General features: G+C 41.2%; 2 protein-coding genes across 4 annotated transcripts in view; both read left to right on the top strand.

Annotated features, from left to right (window-relative positions):
- Positions 1–432: 432 nt before the first annotated feature.
- gabra6a (gamma-aminobutyric acid type A receptor subunit alpha6a) lies at positions 433–9,286 on the top strand. Of its 2 annotated transcripts, none has more exons than XM_036003256.1 (10): positions 433–688; positions 1,387–1,493; positions 1,634–1,701; positions 2,054–2,274; positions 2,369–2,451; positions 2,563–2,706; positions 3,477–3,629; positions 3,725–3,975; positions 5,703–5,947; positions 8,307–9,286. In XM_036003256.1, exons 1-10 carry the CDS (start codon positions 525–527, stop codon positions 8,326–8,328), a joined length of 1,458 nt encoding a protein of 485 aa, XP_035859149.1. In that variant the 5' UTR covers positions 433–524; the 3' UTR covers positions 8,329–9,286. The 2 variants fall into 2 exon arrangements, with proteins under 2 accessions (XP_035859149.1, XP_031175473.1); XM_031319613.2 differs by lacking the exon at positions 433–688 and adding an exon at positions 1,173–1,310.
- A 239-nt stretch (positions 9,287–9,525) lies between these two features.
- gabrb2a (gamma-aminobutyric acid type A receptor subunit beta2a) overlaps positions 9,526–18,618 on the top strand; it is a 36,289-nt gene continuing 27,196 nt past the window's right edge. For both annotated transcript variants that reach the window (XM_031319610.2, XM_031319611.1), the window contains exons 1-3: positions 9,526–9,599; positions 9,721–9,821; positions 10,234–10,301. In XM_031319610.2, the coding sequence (XP_031175470.1) occupies positions 9,526–9,599; positions 9,721–9,821; positions 10,234–10,301 (243 nt within the window). The remainder of the gene's footprint in view (positions 9,600–9,720; positions 9,822–10,233; positions 10,302–18,618) is intronic.

The raw sequence follows: 18,618 nt of genomic DNA, 5'->3' as shown, positions 1-18,618 counted from the left end.
AGGCCACGTGCCCTCTTCCTTTTGGAGTTTGCGTGTTTTGTTTTTGTGTCATTTGTAAATTCAAGTTTCCACGCAATAAATAACTTAAAAAAAAAAAAAAAAACTAAAAATATATTTTACCAAATGCATCTACTTTTATTTCCTTTCCCCCTAGAGGGCTGAGTCGTAGCCTGGTCGTAACATGCTCAAAAACAAAAGAAATCAAGTACTCCCACATTCAGTGTATACTTTTTTTCATTTACCGTTCTTTCTCTTAAGTTAAAATTAAGTTTTTTTTTAGGCTTTTCCGCCTTAGGACAGCGAAGTGAGAAAGGGGAGAGAGGGATGAAGACATGCAGGGAATTCGTCACAAGTCGGACTCGAACCCTGGACCTCTGCGTCGAGGCATAAACCTCCTCTATGTATATGTGCGCCTCCTCTACCAACTGAGCCAACCCGGCCACTAGTTTACATTAAGTTGATTGATAGTTTACCTTGAAAACTTCCTTCCCTTTGACAAGCAGCTCAATGTCTCTGGATCCCAAATGGCACTTGACCTCTTTACCAGACGTCCCATGAGGCACATTGACTTCGATAAAAACTTCCTCCATGGTCTGATACCAGGAGCCCCAGGGCGTCTGGCAGGGGACAACGCCGCTCCTCTCCTCGAAGTGCACCGACATGCTGCGGCTTCACACACGGCTGACAGGTTGGCTAACGTCAGCTAACTAACTAACTTACACTGTATCTGGCTAACAGTTTGCTACGCGATTAATCGTTACCGCTCTTTACTTGATGACTGCTTCACAGAACTGTTGTTATAAACATCTCAAGTTAAAGTAGTTTCAGTTTGGTAGTTATGTTATTTCTCGCCATGTTGTTTTTGCCCCCTCACTCTCGAAACTTCTTCTTCGTCGCTCAGTATGGATAACAGTTCCGGTTGTGAACAACATTGTGGCATTAGCGCCATCTGCTGTCTGATAAAATAACTGCAGCAAGAAAAACTAATTCTTATGAGATGTGTACATGTCAGACTTGTCAGTGCTTTATTGTCATTGATGGATACGTTGCATTGCCTTTAGTGTTTTAAATAATTTAACTTTTTCTTTAAAGGAAACCAATAGAATCAACAGTTTGTCTAAAAATGGAGTGGATTTACTAATCTGTTAATTAGATTACTGTTCTTGGTTTAGTGCCTCTGTGTCCTTATGCATACATGCCAGTCACTTTAACAACGCCAATAAGGCTAGCTGACTGCAAATTTGTTGACAATTTCTCCCCAGGATGGCCGTCCTGACATTAACTTTAGTTACTTTTATCTGCTGGATAAGGTAAGTCTTCCCTCTCTGCTTGAACAAGGGTCAGAGTACCATGAGCCTTGGAGTTTAACCTTTTATTTCTCTGCAGTCTTGGTAGTGTATTTGGAATTGAGAAGATTTACTCGGACAACATCACTCTCATTTTGGATCGACTTTTGGATGGTTATGACAACAGACTACGACCAGGATCTGGAGGTAATTAAGACTTTAAATCCTAAAGCCTTGTTTCTAAAGATTGATATATTTAGTGATACAATAATTAGATTGTGCAAGTCTATTATTGTGCATCTTGTATTGTTGTGTGCGTTGTACAGTTGTTATAATTACTGCTGCAGGTGGTGTTACGGAGGTGAAAACAGACATCTTTGTCACCAGCTTTGGACCTGTTTCAGATGTTGAGATGGTAAAATACTACTGCTGTAAGGAGATGTGTATGTGCAGACTGTGGGAGATAACAGCACTTCATCTAATGAGCTTTAATATGTTTGACCTGCTCTATAACGCCATTACTGATGGCCTCTAAATCAATATGACAATATGTCAGATGGAGGGAATGGCTGAATGGATTGATTAATGATTATCTGGGATGAGTGGCACCCATCATTTCCTCGTCATCTCTCCACACCTTCCACTGCAAGTTGAAATGGCTCTCCAGTATCATGCAGACTGATGAATGAATGAATATTTAAGTTTGAAACTAGAATTTAGGGAATGGTTTATTTTACATCCACTAACACGTTATGTTCATGCGTCAGGAATACACCATGGACATGTTCTTCCGTCAGATGTGGGTTGATGAGCGGCTAAAATTTGAGGGCCCCCCTGAAGTCCTGCGACTGAACAACCGCATGGTAGACAAAATCTGGACGCCAGACACTTTCTTCCAAAACTCCAGGAAGTCAATTTCTCATAACACGACCACACCTAACAAACTCTTCCGCATCATGCAGAACGGGACTGTCCTCTACACCATGAGGTGATCTTACTTATTGTTTTGTTGATGAGATATTTAGTGGGCACTACGTTTATAGGAAGAGATAACTTGTGTCTGTGTGTTCTCTTGCTGTTAGGCTAACCATTGGCGCAGAGTGTCCAATGAGGCTGATGGACTTCCCTATGGACGCTCACTCCTGTCCTCTCAGGTTTGGAAGCTGTAAGTATAACAGCTGTGTTCATAAACAAAAGGAATAATAATGCCCAGATTCATAAATGTGTCTCCCCTTGAGTTTTTCAAAGTTGTTCCTGATTTCCTTTGCATTTTTAGATGCCTACACGAGCAGTGAAATCCTTTTCACTTGGAGGAAGGGACCAGTAGCCTCTGTCGAGTGTCCCGCTGAGTCCATGAGTCTTCTGCAATATGACCTGGTGGGACAGACTTTGTCCAGTGAAATATTCAAATCAAACACAGGTAACGCTTACCGTCAGCTATCACATTGCTCTTCTTATAAGGACACTTTTGCAGTCGTACCCGCAACCTTAAGTTTAATTTGAAAAAATCTCATTAACTGATGGATCTGAGAGTATAGAGGTCAGATGAGTCTCTTTAAACTCTGCACTAGTGTCCATTACTCCCCAACAGTAGAGCCGGTATAAAAGCAAAGACTTCCTTGAGCAGCCGTCTAGTGTAAGATGCTTAAGTGGTCAGGCCTAATGCGTACAGTGTGCCTTTAAAAAGAACTATAGGGTTTAAAGCCCAGTGAATGCACCGACAGAGAGGAGGAAGGATGGAGTAGTGTGTGTGTGTGTGTGTGTGTGTGTGTGTGTGTGTGTGTGTGTGTGTGTGCGTGTGCGTGTGCAGCAGCAGCAGCAGCAGCGTGTTCTTAGTCTGTAAATGTCTGCATGCATGTGTTTAGACAGAGCAGGGCAGTGTTAGGATAGTGACTCTGCATGCTCTCCTTCTGCCCCCTCCTCACCTACTCCTTCTTCTTGACTTTATCCCATGTCTGCTGTGCTCCCTCCTCCTTCCGTCCTCCTTTTAGTCCTTCCTCTCTTCCTTCCTCTTGTCTCTTGCATTCTGTCTTTCGGTTCAAGGGCTATTCCCGTACTAACAGCAGCAATATATCTTTATGTTTCTCTCAGCAGCTATTCTGTTTCAAGGGCGGGCTAAGGCATCCGTTCTGTGCTACTCTGCTCTGTCCCTCGGGGTTGCTCTCTTCACACATGCTGTTTATCTTGCAGGTCACTACTCTGTGCAGGTGGTCCATTTCCACCTCAAACGGAAGCTGGGCTACTACCTTATACAGACTTACGTTCCTCTTATAATGGTTGTTGTGCTGTCACAAGTCTCTTTTTGGATCAACAAAGAGTCTGTTCCTGCACGCACAGTTGCTGGTATGCCCCTCTTCCCACCAATGAATGTGTACTAATCATGTTTGTTATAGTAATACTTCTCTTTGTGTGTTTCATAAATGCTTGTCTTCCTCCAGGCATCACCACAGTGCTGACCATGACCACCTTGAGCATCAGCGCCCGTCAGTCACTTCCCAAAGTAGCCTATGCCACCGCCATGGACTGGTTCATTGCTGTGTGTTTTGCCTTTGTGGCGTCGGCTCTCGTTGAATTTGCAGCAGTAAACTACTTTGCCACCCTCCAGGCCAACCGTCTGAAGAAGCAGAAAGCTAGACGAGAAAGGTTTGAGGTGTTAGATACCGGCAGCGATGATGAAAACACAATTTCGGTGAGAAGCTGACTTTATATCATCATTAAAACATGGTGATCCCTTAATTGAGTGCAACAGATTACCCAGCACCTTTCTGTGCCAATTTTATACCAATGTTTGTAGAACCAGAATATACCAAAAAATTTTTTGCTGTTTCAATTCATATATTACACATAAAACAATGTATAACAACTGTAGAAAAGTGGTATATTAAGATTTTAAGGCCCCTAAAACATGGTTTAAATTGTTAGTATGTCTCTATAACATGAATATTAATAACTAAATAAGCAGCAATTAGTTGAACAGTCAAAATCTCAATAAATGTTCTTCGGACTGTGTGGATGTGGTCATTACATTTAGATTTAAATGAAGCAAAACTCGTGTGACGTCGTGTTTTTCCAACAAACCACACAGAACACTGAAATCTCATAACGAAATGTGAAATAACCAAAATTGTTGTAACTTCAGCAGAAACTCTTGTGTTAATGTAGGACACCATCGCTCATAGTAAGACGCTGATGAAGAAAATAGGTTTTCAGGTCCATTTATTTAGGTAAGACTCTGACATTTAAGTAAAACAAAAGCATAAAAAACACGATAATGAATATATTTTAAAAGTCGGTTAGCTTACCTTAGAACAGCTTTGGTTGCTGTTTGCCCCTGTTTTCAGTCGTAATGCTAAGCTAGCTAACCGGCTGCTGGCTTTAGCAAAAATATTTAGCATAAAGACACGAGAGTGGTATCAAGCTTAATGCTCAGCAAGAAAGCGAATAGGTGTGTTTCCCAACATGCTTTCTTCAAAATGGAAAAAATATATGCGAGTAAATAGATCTCTTATCAGTAGAATAACCATTATTTCATTAGAACCTGATTGTCTGCAGTGAAAGGAAGTTTGAAAAAACGAACCAATGATTTGAGTGGGTTCCTGGTTATAAACAGGTATACATAATCATCTTACCAGCCAGATTTTCTACCATAAGAACTGAGTATAGGATAGTAGGTATTGTTCCTAAACGTGGTATGATAGCAACCTGCTCAGCAACATCAGCTTATGCTATCACTTGAAGAGAAGGGGCGTGATTCATATCACGTGGCATCTCAAATGCATTTATAGCTAATAATGGTGAGTAGAGGTACAGAGTATCCTCACTGTTGCAGAGTATGATACAGTGATGTTGATAATGAACAGGAAGCCAGCAGCAGCTCCAGACTCAGATGTAGAGAAAAAGAAATCATGCCACAGATCGGAGGTCTTTTTCTATGCATTTCCAAGTAGTCACCCTGCCTCTTCCATTCTCCTCATTCAGGGCACACCACACATTAAATAGTAATATGTGCTGTTGTAGTGCTCTCATCTCTACCTGCTTTATGCTAATATAGTAAGCCACCACAGCTTCCTCCTGGGATCTGTCTCACGTGTGGGGCTCATGGTTAGATTCTTTAAAAATAGCCTCAATGTGAGAACAGAGAACAACTCCAGCACTCCTCCCTGCATAATCTCCTAACCATCATATGGGCATCCAGCAAACTTCCTGCTGCCATTGAGAGAAAGCTCCTGTGGGAACCCACATAACTGCCAGCCTTATATACTGTACATGACTCCAGCACAATTAAATCACCATACATGTACTTGCTGGCTTGAAATTCCCTAACTACCCTTTTTCTCTCACTGAGGAGAAACCCCACAAAAACACACACTTACTCATCTCTTCCTGCTTTTCCTCCAAACCACCCCCTCCCACCAGTTGGACAGCAGCCATCAGGAAGACCTGAAGAGGAGAAACCACTCAGTGTGTCGCAGTGAGCCAGGAGAAGCTTCACGGGTGCCGATTTTCCTCCAGCAGGGCTCAGCTTTTCCTCAAATCCCGCAGCTGGCTGGCACCAGCCCCATCGACAAGTACGCCCGCATCCTCTTCCCCCTGGCCTTTGCGCTCTTCAACCTAGTCTACTGGTACATCTACCTGGCCAAGGACACCATGGAGATCGCCAGGTACACTAGTCACATTCAGCTATAAGGGTCTGATGATAGTCTCTATTTCTCTTATTATCAACAAATCAAAATCCAACAATGAGTTGATTGTACTATATTGTCTGTGTAGCCAATGCCTGATATAACTTAGTGCTCCAGGAACTTCAAAACACATCAATCTGCCACACTGTTACACTGGGTGACATGTTTTTTATTTTGATGAACATGGACACTGTAGTTTATTATGAGTCAATCTCATGAGTCAAAGCCATAAATACTCACTTGAGCACCAAATGTGTATTAATACACACCTGAAAATATAGTCCCCAATAAATGCACAATTTACTCCCGTAGAGTAACCTTTAAAGCTAAAAACTACAGTACCCACATGTTTTACGATATTACTTCGAGTTGAAAAAACATTAAACATGAAATATCAGCATTATCCTTAAATTGTTCTTTCACTGTAGGTAATTGCAAGAAGTTAGTCCCAACTATTTTGGCTTGTGACCCCCCCTAACACAAAGCAATATCTACCTGCAACCTCATATAAGAGGTTGAATATGTTAACCAGTTATGAAAGAGTGATTATCTCTGATTATTACTTGGAGAATTGAAGAGGAAGAATTGTCTGGTATTTCACAGGAAAAGTTAAATTTAAGAAAAGCCTGAAAAAAGACCCATCATTTAAAGTGCTCATATTATGCTCATTTTCAGGTTCATAATTGTATTTAGAGGTTGTGCCAGAATAGGTTTACATGGTTTCATTTTCAAAAATCATATTTTTGTTGTACTGCACATTGCTGCAGCTCCTCTTTTCACCCTGTGTGTTGAGCTCTCTGTTTTAGCTACAAAGTGAGGCATCTCACTTCTGTTCCATCTTTGTTGGGAGTCGCACATGCGCAGTAGCTAGGTCAGGACTACTAGCCAGTCAGAAGCAGAGTATGAGGGCGTGCCACGCTAGCAGCTAGGTGAGCATTATAACGTGTGTTACAAAGTGACGCACGCTCGTCACGGAAGTAAAGGAGAGCTGTTTGGAGCAGTTTGTGAACAGTGTTTACTGTTGGAGATGGTAAGTCCATTTGGGGTGGACTTTGGCCTTTTTCACTTTGTCAACCTGTAGCATGCACAAAAAGATATATAACACAATAAAGCCAAAAAAGCATAATATGAGCACTTTAAGTAACAGAACAACTTTTTATTTTTGCAAACCTTAAGGTTTATGTTGTGACCCTTTGGGGGCGGTCCCAGCCCCATGAGCCACTGACATGAGCACACACACTACTGGTGATTTTACCCAGTATTACATCTTACAAGAAAGCTTCCCTTTGGAGTTTAACCTTTAACCTTTTAAGTCTTGTGTGACTAGGCAGCAGATCCAGGCAGCCTTTCATGCAAAATAGTAAAAATAGCAGAGACATACCTGGAATATAACCAGCATTCTTGTACAAACAAGGTAAAAAAGGAGAGGTGGAAATCCGAAAAGGATATTTATGCATACTTACTTTGTATCTCAAAGAGCTACAACCCTGTCTCACTCTGCTCCAATTATGATAGCTTCAGTGGAACAATAGCTACCTACAGTTTTTGTCAAAGACTTTTATCTAGGCAGTAAAGGCATCAATAATTTCTAATGCTGAAACAGCCCTGGGAGTTGTAGAAGGGGGGGAAAAGAGGAGAATGATGTTAGGTGGCGTTGTTGCTGCATTACTGCCAGCACTGTGGCTTTTATCATCATCATAGATCTACAATACAAAAAGGGCTGGGCGCTCAGTTCATTTGAGAAGAAAAAGATGCATCAAGCTTTCTCCTCTTTTATATAAGTTTTACCTGAGGGTTTCTCGGTGGGGGGCAGGTCTCCCGGGCAAGAGAAACCAGAGCTTGCTTTGTACATTAAGCACATGAAAAAGTGACTATTCACTTTCCCGCTTATTAATGAACCACCTATAGAACACAAAGCTCCATGTCCAAGAAAGAAAGAGAGAGATACAGTGCAAAAAAGACAGAGAAAGAGTGAGAGAGACGGATGAGAGAGAGAGAGAGATGTGTTATGCAACACAGGGGAATGCAAATCTGCTCATCATGCTTCCCATGTTCCTGTCAGAGAATTCTGTGGTTATTTTGTTCATAACGTTCTGCAGAATAATGAGAGAGACAAGATGGAGAGCATGAGAACAGCTGCATCACATCTATTCCCTTTACATATTTTTGCCACGCCCCTCGCTTGATACTTTTGAAGAAGGCACTGAGAGGACAGGGAGCACAGTTACAGTTTGGGCTGTGCAGTGTACTGCAGATAGAGAGTCTCTAAATGTGGGAAGAGAGAGGTTTCTGTATGCTCCTCTCACATTTTGTGCTCTGTTGTATTCTCGTCTTGCAGGAACGCGGCTCTTAAAAACTGAGAGGTCCTGGAAAAGGCCATGTGCAGCCTGAGAGACCTTCAGCATCCAGCCAGCCAGCCTCACCCTCCTGTCTCTCTGTGTGTGAACAAACACTCAGCGGTTTCTCTACTCTCATCTGACAGAGGAAATTAATCAGAAACTCATTTATTCTCCTGCCGCACATCTATTCATTTCACAGACTGTGACCACTGCCAACTTGTGTTCTGATCAGTAGCTGAAGAGCTGCCCTTCATGGGCCTCAATCACTTTAAAGCCCACCACGTACACACAACAACTTCTCGGGGCCCCCGGACTGAGACAGACGGCACACACATACAGTACGCTTGACGCTCAGATGCACACTTAGACACACAAACCAAGAAACACATCAAAAAGAAGTGGATGATATAATCTATGATGGCTGTAACTGGTGGTGATGCAACAGTGAACCAATGCTTTCAGAAGCCTGCCCTCTACAGAGGCATAGCTCCCACTACAACAAGATCAAAGGCAATTTACAGGAGCCTCACATCCCTCCCCGCGGCTTCAAAAATCAACTCAAACCTGAGAAAATGAATTGTGGGATTGTGTTTTTCATCCCACCTTTCTGCTCTGGCGCTCTGTTGCTCCCTCTGCATTTCCAGATCTACTGCAGGTCCTCTTTAGACATTGCAGGGAAGAGTAGGATTTAATACCCATAAGTGTTGATGGCATTCATTTTCTATTTTTGTACAGATGCTGCATTATTGTTGGGCACAGATGTTTACATATAAAGTGTCTACTTGCAATGGATGGAGTGTTATTCTCTTTTTAGCCACTTAGCATGTGCAGTAACATAAAACTGAAGGAATAAAGTGTATCTTAAGTTTTCATTTTGACCACTTTAACCCTTCAGGCCCATTGTTTGACCTTGTCATGATATAGACAAACTCGTCTGCCCTGTAATAAACATAAAAATAAAATATGCCTGAAATTAACACCGCTGTTGTTCATTTCACTCCTGGCATACATGTTTGCTTCTTCATTACGCACAACCACTTGTCCCTTTAATATTTTTCTCTGCAATGGAAACTGCTCATCCACCATCATCAGTCTCCACTCTTTGATCTTGGGCTGGCTGCACGCATGCGCCTCTCATTGGCTCCTCTGCACTGTCTGGAGTAAGTTGGATGCGCGCTCTCCTCACTCGCATCCCGAAACCGCCTCAATACTGTTGCGATGGGGAGGATCAGGAAAAACCACTTTGGGATTTTGACTTTTTCTTTAATAGTGACTTTTGTCTGTGCTCAAAGGTAATCTCGTTTTCCTGTTTTGGTCCTCTCTGTCTTGCATGCCATGTAGCCTCTGTTAAAGCGTGCCTGGCGTGTGATATTAATAAGCTGTTTTGCATTACACCACCTTTTTCTCCCACAGCGTCAAGGATCTCAAAGATCCGAGCAATATGCCTCTGGTAAAAGAAACAGTGGACAGACTGATGAAAGGATACGACATTCGGTTGAGGCCAGATTTCGGAGGTAACGAGCACATTGAAACGGAATGTCATGTTTTCACGCCTTCCTGACGTGCAATACATGTGTAATGAATCGCAAAATCTGCTTTAATTTACATAATCATTCCTTCACAGCCACATAGGCCTTTCCAATTAGGCTATGAGGGAAATGATGTGCATATTTAATATGATGGAGGTGATAAGACAGGCTTTTGAACGTGATCGATCCCGCTCATCAATGTTTGATTAGCCCACTAAAAAGATTAAATTAACCGCATTTAAGCTCATCTTCGAGTTTTTTTGACGAGGCTGATGATGCACAAGTCTCCTGTAGGTGGATGGGAGCAGAGAGAAACCTGAGCGCACGTCACGAATTTGTTAAATTTACATGATGAGAGAATTATTCATTTTGTATTAATGCCTCTTTTCCTTCACAGGTGCGCCGGTGGCTGTGGGAATGAATATAGACATAGCCAGCATAGACATGGTGTCTGAAGTCAATATGGTAGGTGCATCTTCATGATTATTATCCCGCTTAATGTTGCAAATTGTGCCTGGCACGGTTGGAATACCCCAGAAGTGGGCTACTTATCACGGGTCAGTGTGTGTGATTGTGAGCTGGGATAATGTGAGCCAGGCTGAGACATCTTGTGAATAATTTTTTTTACTCGTGTAAAAAAATTGTGAAGGCTTCCGTTCCCAAACACATCATCGCCATCCTCCTCTCAGTCTCCGCATTTGCAGCTCTGGTGTGCTGCTGCATTTGAATTCAAAACACACACTCACTGGCGCACTCGGACGCACAGCCCCGGCAGCGGGCGCGGATAGCTGCATGTGTGTGTGTGTGTGTGTGTGTGTGTGTGTGTGTGTGTGTGTGTGTGCGCGTGTGTGTGTATGTGTGTGTGTGTTCCTGACTGCTTCACGTTGTCAAGCCTCGGTGGTGTAATTTTGTTGACACGCACCCACCCCTCCTCATCCCCTCTCCTGTGTCCTCTTCATGCAGTTACCTTTAAAATGAATTAAAACACTCTCTTCGTCTCCAAACTGGCATCCTTTGGTGTTCTTTAAGGCTTTTAATTCGGGCGACCAATCACATCATCACCGACTACGTAAATGATCTTCCCCCTTACTTGTCAGATGACGTAAGCAATTTGTTAATAATAAATGTTCATGTTCAATCATACAGCACTGCAACAAAAGAAAGAAAGGGCTTGAGCTTTGGTGCACAGAGATGAACGTTATGTGCGACTTGGAGAGGACAGGGGGAAAAGTTCAGCAGCCCATGCAAGAGCACTCCCTATTGATCCCTGTGACAGACAGACAGACAGACAGACAGACAGACAGACAGACAGCAACCCACAGGAAACTGAGGCAATTACTTCGGTGGAGCTCGGCTGCATTAAACAGACTCTGTGTCTAGTGTAATATTACTGGTTTTGCCCATTTGATTTTTTATGCTTTGAGAAAAATATTAAAGGCAGTCTTTGCAAAGAATGTGAGAAAAGATCATTTACAAAGCAGCCTGTCTAGTGGAGCAACATAACAGATATGTTATATAAGATCATAAAAAAACAGTTTGCCAGTAGGAATGTCAGAGGATGTGTTTTCTATTATTAATTGAGTCAATTTTAAGTTTGATTCGGCAGCCTGTCAAATGTCTGTGGTCATTTTAAACTGCAATGAATACGTTTTTATAAATACAGCAGCATGTGCCAGTTTGAAACACTGAATATGGTCAGAACTTTTCCTTTGATGGAAATGATTTATTTTGGTGGAGGATGCAGCCAGAACGGATGTGCCTTGGGGGTCCAGGGAGATTTGAAATAGAAACCCCTCACTTGCTTTGGCCTCTCTCTTTCTCCCTCTTCCTCCACCATCCTTCCATTCCCACCACTTTGATTGTATCCTTGGCTGTGACTCTGGGCTCAGTAGCCATGTAATCCACCTCTGCCTTGCTCCAAAGGGTTATCTTACTTAAGAACTAGGCATCTATGCGAGCATTCATCTGGAAAAAAACACTGCTTCATACATCCGTGTGAGTGTGTAACAAAACACAAAACTGTGCACAAACAGTGAATGGCGGCTGACGTCATGCAACTCCCTGTGGCTATGAGAGCGTTCATCTCGCCCATTTCTCAGAAAAGCTCTCCCTGCCAGATCTGCACAGGCGTCCCTCTGACACGGCGGACACATTTAGACGAAAAGTTTAAATAAATAACATCCAAAGACCTCAGCGGACTTGTGTTCCACACATTGTTGTCACCTTCTGAAAAATCCTCCCTGCGACTTACATAATGGGTCGGATTCTCCTCCTCATCCTTTCTTTACATCCATCTCTCTTTGGTACAATAGAGGATAACAGCAGCTGACGAGATTGATCTCAGAGAAATCAATAATATCATGTGCACCGTGATCACGAGGATGGAGTTGGTGACCTGTGCTCGGCTTTGATCTTCCTCATCAGGGGCAGCTGCTTTCAAGATTAAAGTGCTGAGAGGGAAAACAACACAGAGAGGCGAGGATGAAACCAGAGACGGCAGTAAAGAACAGGGTGGGAGAGAGGTGAAGGTTACTGTGATCAGTTTCACCATCTCTATTGATATCTACATCCCGGTGGATGCCAGGGAAACATTTCTAGCAGACCCTGTTACCACAAGAGAGCTTCAGACAGTGCTTCATTAGCCCTTCAACATACACTTTCCTTTTTCCTACTTGAGTGGCTTTAAGGTTGGAAAACCATCTTATTCCACACTGTCTGACTCTGTCACATATTGATCCTTTAGCATCTTGTTCCAGCTCCTTATTGAAGTCATATGACGTTCAATCATCAAATGGATATTCTAGATCTTTTGTGCGTCATTTAATATACATTTTTCGCAAATTTAAGCCATAAATGATTGGTGCTTTAAAAAACGTTAGTATGTCTATAATAATCAAAAAATAATCTGGGGTTTGAGCAGTATTTAGATGTATAGCATGAGTTTGTAATGACTGTCCCAGCAGTGCTTCAGTGAGGTGTGAGGGGTTATAAACACAACTCTACAGATGCTGCAAGTAATCTGCTTATTATTTAATTGATCATTTGATAATTGATGACTTGATAATTGTATTGTCTAACAAATGTCAGCAAAAAGTAAGGACTGTCAATTATAAGTTCCTACAGAGCCCATGTTGAGGTCTTTGAGTGTCTTGTTCAATCAACAGTCCAAAACCCTTGATTTTTAGTTTACTGTAAAAAAAAAAAAAATTTCAGGGAACCTTAAGGTGATCTTAAAGATGGAAAAAACCTGCTATATAAAAATGCTCTTTGGGCAGAGCATGGAGAAAAGTTGTATGAAAAGCCTTTATTCAGTTAGGCACATCTGTTAAAATGTTGACCGGTTTTTAACTGAATTGTTTCTAAAGAAAACTGAACCCCTTGTTTATGATCAGACCATATCAGTTACACTGAATTTTGCATGTAAAGTATATGAACCTGACGGAAAATGGAGTCATTTGCTGTCAGAAATGAAAGAATATGATTGGGTTGGAAATGAGTGTTTATTAGCAGGCCTGCCATCATGGTGGTGAGCAGGTCTGGGCTGTAGACAGCTGCTCGCTCTTCTAATTAAAGATAAAAAGGCCCCTGGTGGAGAACGAACTCTGCATTTTGGTCCGGGCAGATTAAAACTATTGTGGCATTTTTTTCTTCTCCGCTGACATGAAGGGCAGGATGGTAGTTGAGGTAGTTTTTGCTTTTCTGTGCACATGTAAGACGTTCACGTTTATACGGGCCATAGGGGAGTCACTTTTTTTGGTGAATTCTCTTGTGATCCACAACAATGGCCTGTCGAGGCTCAAAGGTCAGCCGCGTTGTCGGGCAATAAAAATGTGCAGGTCAGTCAGCGCCGTGGTAGCAGCCTCGCCTGCATGACATTACAAATGTGCTATTTTGAGAGGGAAGTGTCCTCTGAGTCCGAGGTGTGACCACACATCCTTGCTGACTCACTAGGGTTAGTGCAAAATATGGCACAGATATGATATCATGGCCAAGACCCCCCCTCAACCCTCCACCCTCTGTTTGTCTCTGTCTGTCTGTCTGTTCAGCGCTGGCATCCCGCTCCATCACTTATCTCCCTCACTTAGCAGCCTAAATTGCATTTGCATAATGCTGTTTGTTTTTGCTGGAATCACAGATCCAGGAACCGAACCCTGGTTACGGTGCATTAAAAACTGTTCTGCACACAGGCAGTGCAGCTGATTAAATACAAGTTGAGTCTGTTGTCTCAGCAATGCATCAGCGCTGCATAATGTCTTCAGCATGCCATCTATATGTTGAGTAGCTACAATATGCACGCCGAGGCTGGAATAACGAGAGGAAAATGAGTATTTTTCTTCATCCCGCTTGTTAATTACATGTAAAATACCTGAGGTTGGTGGTTGTTAGGAGACGCTGCCTGTACTAGAATACTGTTCTCTGAATGTTAATTAGCTGGCTGTGAATTAAAAGATTTAAACAAACCAGCTGTGGTGGCTTCTGGGATGGAGGAATTAGTGGGGCGTGAGCTTTCCCTTTATTACGATCATTATCGTGACAAGCGCTGGTTTCTTTACAAGAGTTAGGGGATCTGGCCATAAGATAACAGGAGAGCCAATGACCAGAGAGAACACGACGTGGGCCTCGATGTTACACTACATCCGTGTGAAGGAGGCAGCTTCTTGTGTCTGTGAATTAGCAACCATTTTGATCTTGTTTGTCCAAACTGATCCTGTTCCATTTTATTTTCAGCTTGTGGAAAATAAGCTTGTGTTATTTTTACTCAGTGTTGCCATGACAACGCAGCCTCTTTCTTCTTTTTTGGTGGATCTAGGGAAGTCAAGGAAAAGCAAAAAAGGCCTCATTTTCTAGGGACTTTTTCAAGGTTTTCAACATCATAATCCAGGTTAAGGTGATTCTGTTTTTGAAGATGCCAGATTGTTGTTTTTTTGCATTTTGTTGATATTTACAGGATATTTCCCACAGTGTTAATGGCTATATTGTAGTATCTTAGATAAGGCTGCAACAAATGATGATTTTAATCATTGAACTGTTGATTTTTTCAATTAAAAAAAATAAAATAAAATAGTAAAAAATGCAGATCACAGTTTACCAGAGCCACATTAACATTGCTTGTTTTCTTCGACCATGAAACAGAGAAAAGCAGAAGATTCTCACATTTGAGAAGCTGGGTCGAGCAAATGGTTGACAGTTTTGTATGATCAATGACTCTTTACAATTACTCGGTTATCAGAATTGCAGCTCTAATTGGAAATATTATGGAATCTTAATTCTGTGTCACCTCTTTTCTGTGGCTTTTCTGAGGTTGCTGCAAAAATGTTAATGAAAACTATGACCCATGCACATGTTTATATATATATATATTTTTAAAATACAAGACAGATTTTTGTCTCTTTATTCGTCTTGTGCAGCTTTGATTCTGCCGGCTCTGTTTGCTCTGCTGAGCTTTCCAAAAAGCTTAAGACAAGAATGCAGGTTGTCCAGAACAATGTCGTTAGTTATGCTGAGTGGATACAGATTAATATGAGTAACAGATTAATATGGTCAGCAGCATAATTACAGCACAAGAACAACACTTAATCCTGCAGCTGTCTTACATGCACGCTGGGGTCTGTGTTTAATGTTTAGTTCATGGAGACTGGGTTCATTCGAAGATGTCAGAAGAGACCATGAGCTTTGAAAAATAAACATTTTGTGTATCTGAAATTAAAACCTGGTAAAAGAAAGGTTTGTAAAATGTGCCAAAATATGCATATGTTAAACATTAGGTGTCATACTTTTCAATGGTTGTGTAATTTTCTTAAATCATAATTTATTTGCCCTGTACATTTGTAAACCGAATAGAGGCTTTCCGAAATGCATTTCTTCTAATGCACTTTATGAAAGTTAATCCGATTTAAAAAATTGAAAGAGTAATCCTATTTGTTTTAAACACTTAACCTTGCAGAGTCCCACTGCAATAACAAAGTTACACCAAGTTTAAATTGGTCATAATATATTTTCCTAATAAAACAGGGAGTAAGTTAGCCAGCTCCATTAAAAGCCCTTAATAATGTGTTTATGACTCCCTTAATGATTCTGTCAGGCACTTTCTCCACTGGAGCTAAGTAGCTGAAAAAAGACCCGTTGGACAGAGAGTCATGAAGGCGTCCATGTTGTCAGTTACCTCAGGATGTGTATGCAACTCATTCAGAATGCACTAACTCCCTCTTTGACCCCTAATATTTAATTTTAAGCCCATACTTAACTGGACACAGCTTGACCAGTTGATGTGCTGTGGCATCTCTTCCAGCTTGTAGATGGGAAGCAAACAGACAAGAGGCTGCGAGGTCTGCAGACGAGCTTGTCATTGCCCAAACGTTGAATCGTCTCCTCGTAGCTGTGCACAGTAGACAGTGTTATTATCAGCAGATTCTTCCCTGCTTCTGCCCAAGCACTCTGCAGCAGGACACAGCAGATGAAAGCGTTAAGCAATATGGTGGACGTCTGTCTGGTCCCGTAAAGCTACAGAGGAGAGAGAGAAGCACACATACCAGCTGTCATACCAGCAGTTCATGGACTTTGTTTTTTAACCTTTACGTTTTGTTGAAATTGTCTTTCCACACAGACCACAATGCTGTATGTGTACTTTCTTTTAAAATACTTTTTGATTTGATTTATTTCTTTACTTGAAAGGGGACAGTGAACATTAATCAACATTAAAACAATGTAAATGTGCCCAAGTTAGTAGCTCGAAAGTGCTAATTTTCATCGGTAGTCCTCCAGCCAGATGTAAAACAGGCAGCCTTTAAAAATAATGACAGGTATAAAATCACACAATAAAATCACATACAACACATTGTGGTTAATAAATACAATTCATATAAAATACTTATATAACGTTTAGATGCATACAGAAAGCATTAGTGCCCACAAGTTTGGCTCTCTACAAGCCATTTTTTTGCATTCTTTTTGAATAAAAAGAATGACAAAGACTCTCTAATGGTTGCCGGCACTGTGTTCCATTGCTGAGCTGCTCTTATGGAGAAGACAGCCTGACCAAAAGCTGTCTTTCTCCGGGGGATGATGCAGTCTTCCCTCACTGCCCCTCTAGTTACCCTTACCTCACTGGATCTAAAATGTATAAAATCACATAGTGGAGGAGGTGCTAAACCATGTCTGATTTTATAAATTAAACAGATGTTTTTGAATTTAATGAGATTATCCCAGTTAAGTAACTGATAGTTCCTCAGAATACTACAGTGGTGGTAGTGGTATGGTTTTTTATCCAATATTTTTAATGCTTATTTGTATAATATTTCTAATGGTTTTATTGTTGTAGAGTGGGTATTGGACCAGCTTATTAAACAATATGTTATGTGGGATATAATCATTGAAAAGAAATATTTCTTAATTGCATAATCAATAATTCCTCCCCCCCCCCCTTTAAATATGTTTTTCTTTTGACCTTAATTAAAACACAACAGTAGCCTATGGGAGTGGTAACTATTGTCTTTGCAACAAACTGCAAATCTGATGGCAAAATACAGAAATCAGAAACCATAAAGCGTTGTTTTAGTAGTATAAATATAATATATGCAGAGGTTTTAACAAAATGTCTATTAGCTATTTAAAAATGCTATAAAATGAACATGTTGATGCTTAGGATTTGTATGGGCTATACATAAACAAATGTATATTTATTTTGTTTGCCAAAAAATAATTAACAATCAAAGAAACATACATGTTAGTCTGACGTTTCTGATGTTTGAGGTCAATTTAGTCTGGCTTACCGGATGTCCAGTGCTGGGATAAAACCTGTCCCTCCCCTTCCGCTATCTCTGGAATCTATTTTGCAATGGCCTTTTTAGCACTATTTAGCGCTGGCCAAGATGATTGTGATTGGTTTATAGAAATACAAACATCCCAGTGCGTTTTTTTCCCCCTATTCCAGAATGATAAGTCGGTGTAGCCAGACCATACTCCAGGGCTGACACAGTGCTGCGGAGATAGGGCTTTACCAGACTGGGGTCAATTAGACCCCTTATGAACAAAGTGTTATACAACTACAATTACAGAAATCCTAATAAACTAAAAAGAACATGTGAAAATGTGTTGTATTTAACCATGTTTAAAGTGACTGAGGAACTTTCAGTTTGTGTTGATTCTAGCGCCCCATTTGGACAAAAGTGGTAGTGTTTTTACCACACCTGCTGCCATAAAGATCTTTTCTAGTGCGTGCCGGCTGGTGCCGTAATGTAATGTCCACGGCAGGAAAGCATGTATTACCCACTGTATTACTGAGTTAGTGTTACAGGGAGGTCATAAAGTTGCGATTAATGTTTTGCACAGACAGAAAATCATTTACAATAAGAGAATACGTTACCGATACATCGTTGCATTTCAAGTTGTATACGGTAACTTAGCCTAACGGAGGAAGAGGGCCAATTCAGGCTCGGTTTTGAATAATTTACAATCCCGTAATTGTCTCCATCTGTAGAAAGCCTGACCAACGTCGGTCACTCTACCTTTTAGCTTTTAACATTAGTTGTTCTTCGTTTAATTTCCTTTTTTTCTGTTATGGCCCTCCACCCGGTATCAGCCCTAACTACAACTTCTAAAATAAAATACAATTGCTACCTTTTACCTGACTGGATACTCAAATGCAAGTTTTTCCGGTGTTACACCAAAATCTGTGACCCATTAGAATGTGTTACTGTAGCGCCGACTACCTGACGTACAGTAAATCATTTTGTGACTTTATGGGAAAAATCAGACCTGGGCAAAGTCATTGATAAAAACTATA

This window comes from Sander lucioperca, chromosome 1, assembly GCF_008315115.2.
Source record: "Sander lucioperca isolate FBNREF2018 chromosome 1, SLUC_FBN_1.2, whole genome shotgun sequence".
NCBI classification, from domain to species: Eukaryota; Metazoa; Chordata; class Actinopteri; order Perciformes; family Percidae; genus Sander; species Sander lucioperca.
Note: the sequence above shows the minus strand (reverse complement) of the source record. Positions and strands in the feature narration are given on the sequence as shown.

Bases quoted from the DNA above. Each gene is read 5' to 3' on its own strand.
- gabra6a (XM_036003256.1), top strand. From the start codon at position 525: ATGGCACTTGACCTCTTTACCAGACGTCCCATGAGGCACATTGACTTC. The intron at 2,275-2,368 runs GTGATCTTACTT...TCTTGCTGTTAG, and splicing joins ACTGTCCTCTACACCATGAG to GCTAACCATTGGCGCAGAGT. The intron at 3,976-5,702 runs GTGAGAAGCTGA...CCCTCCCACCAG, and splicing joins ATGATGAAAACACAATTTCG to TTGGACAGCAGCCATCAGGA.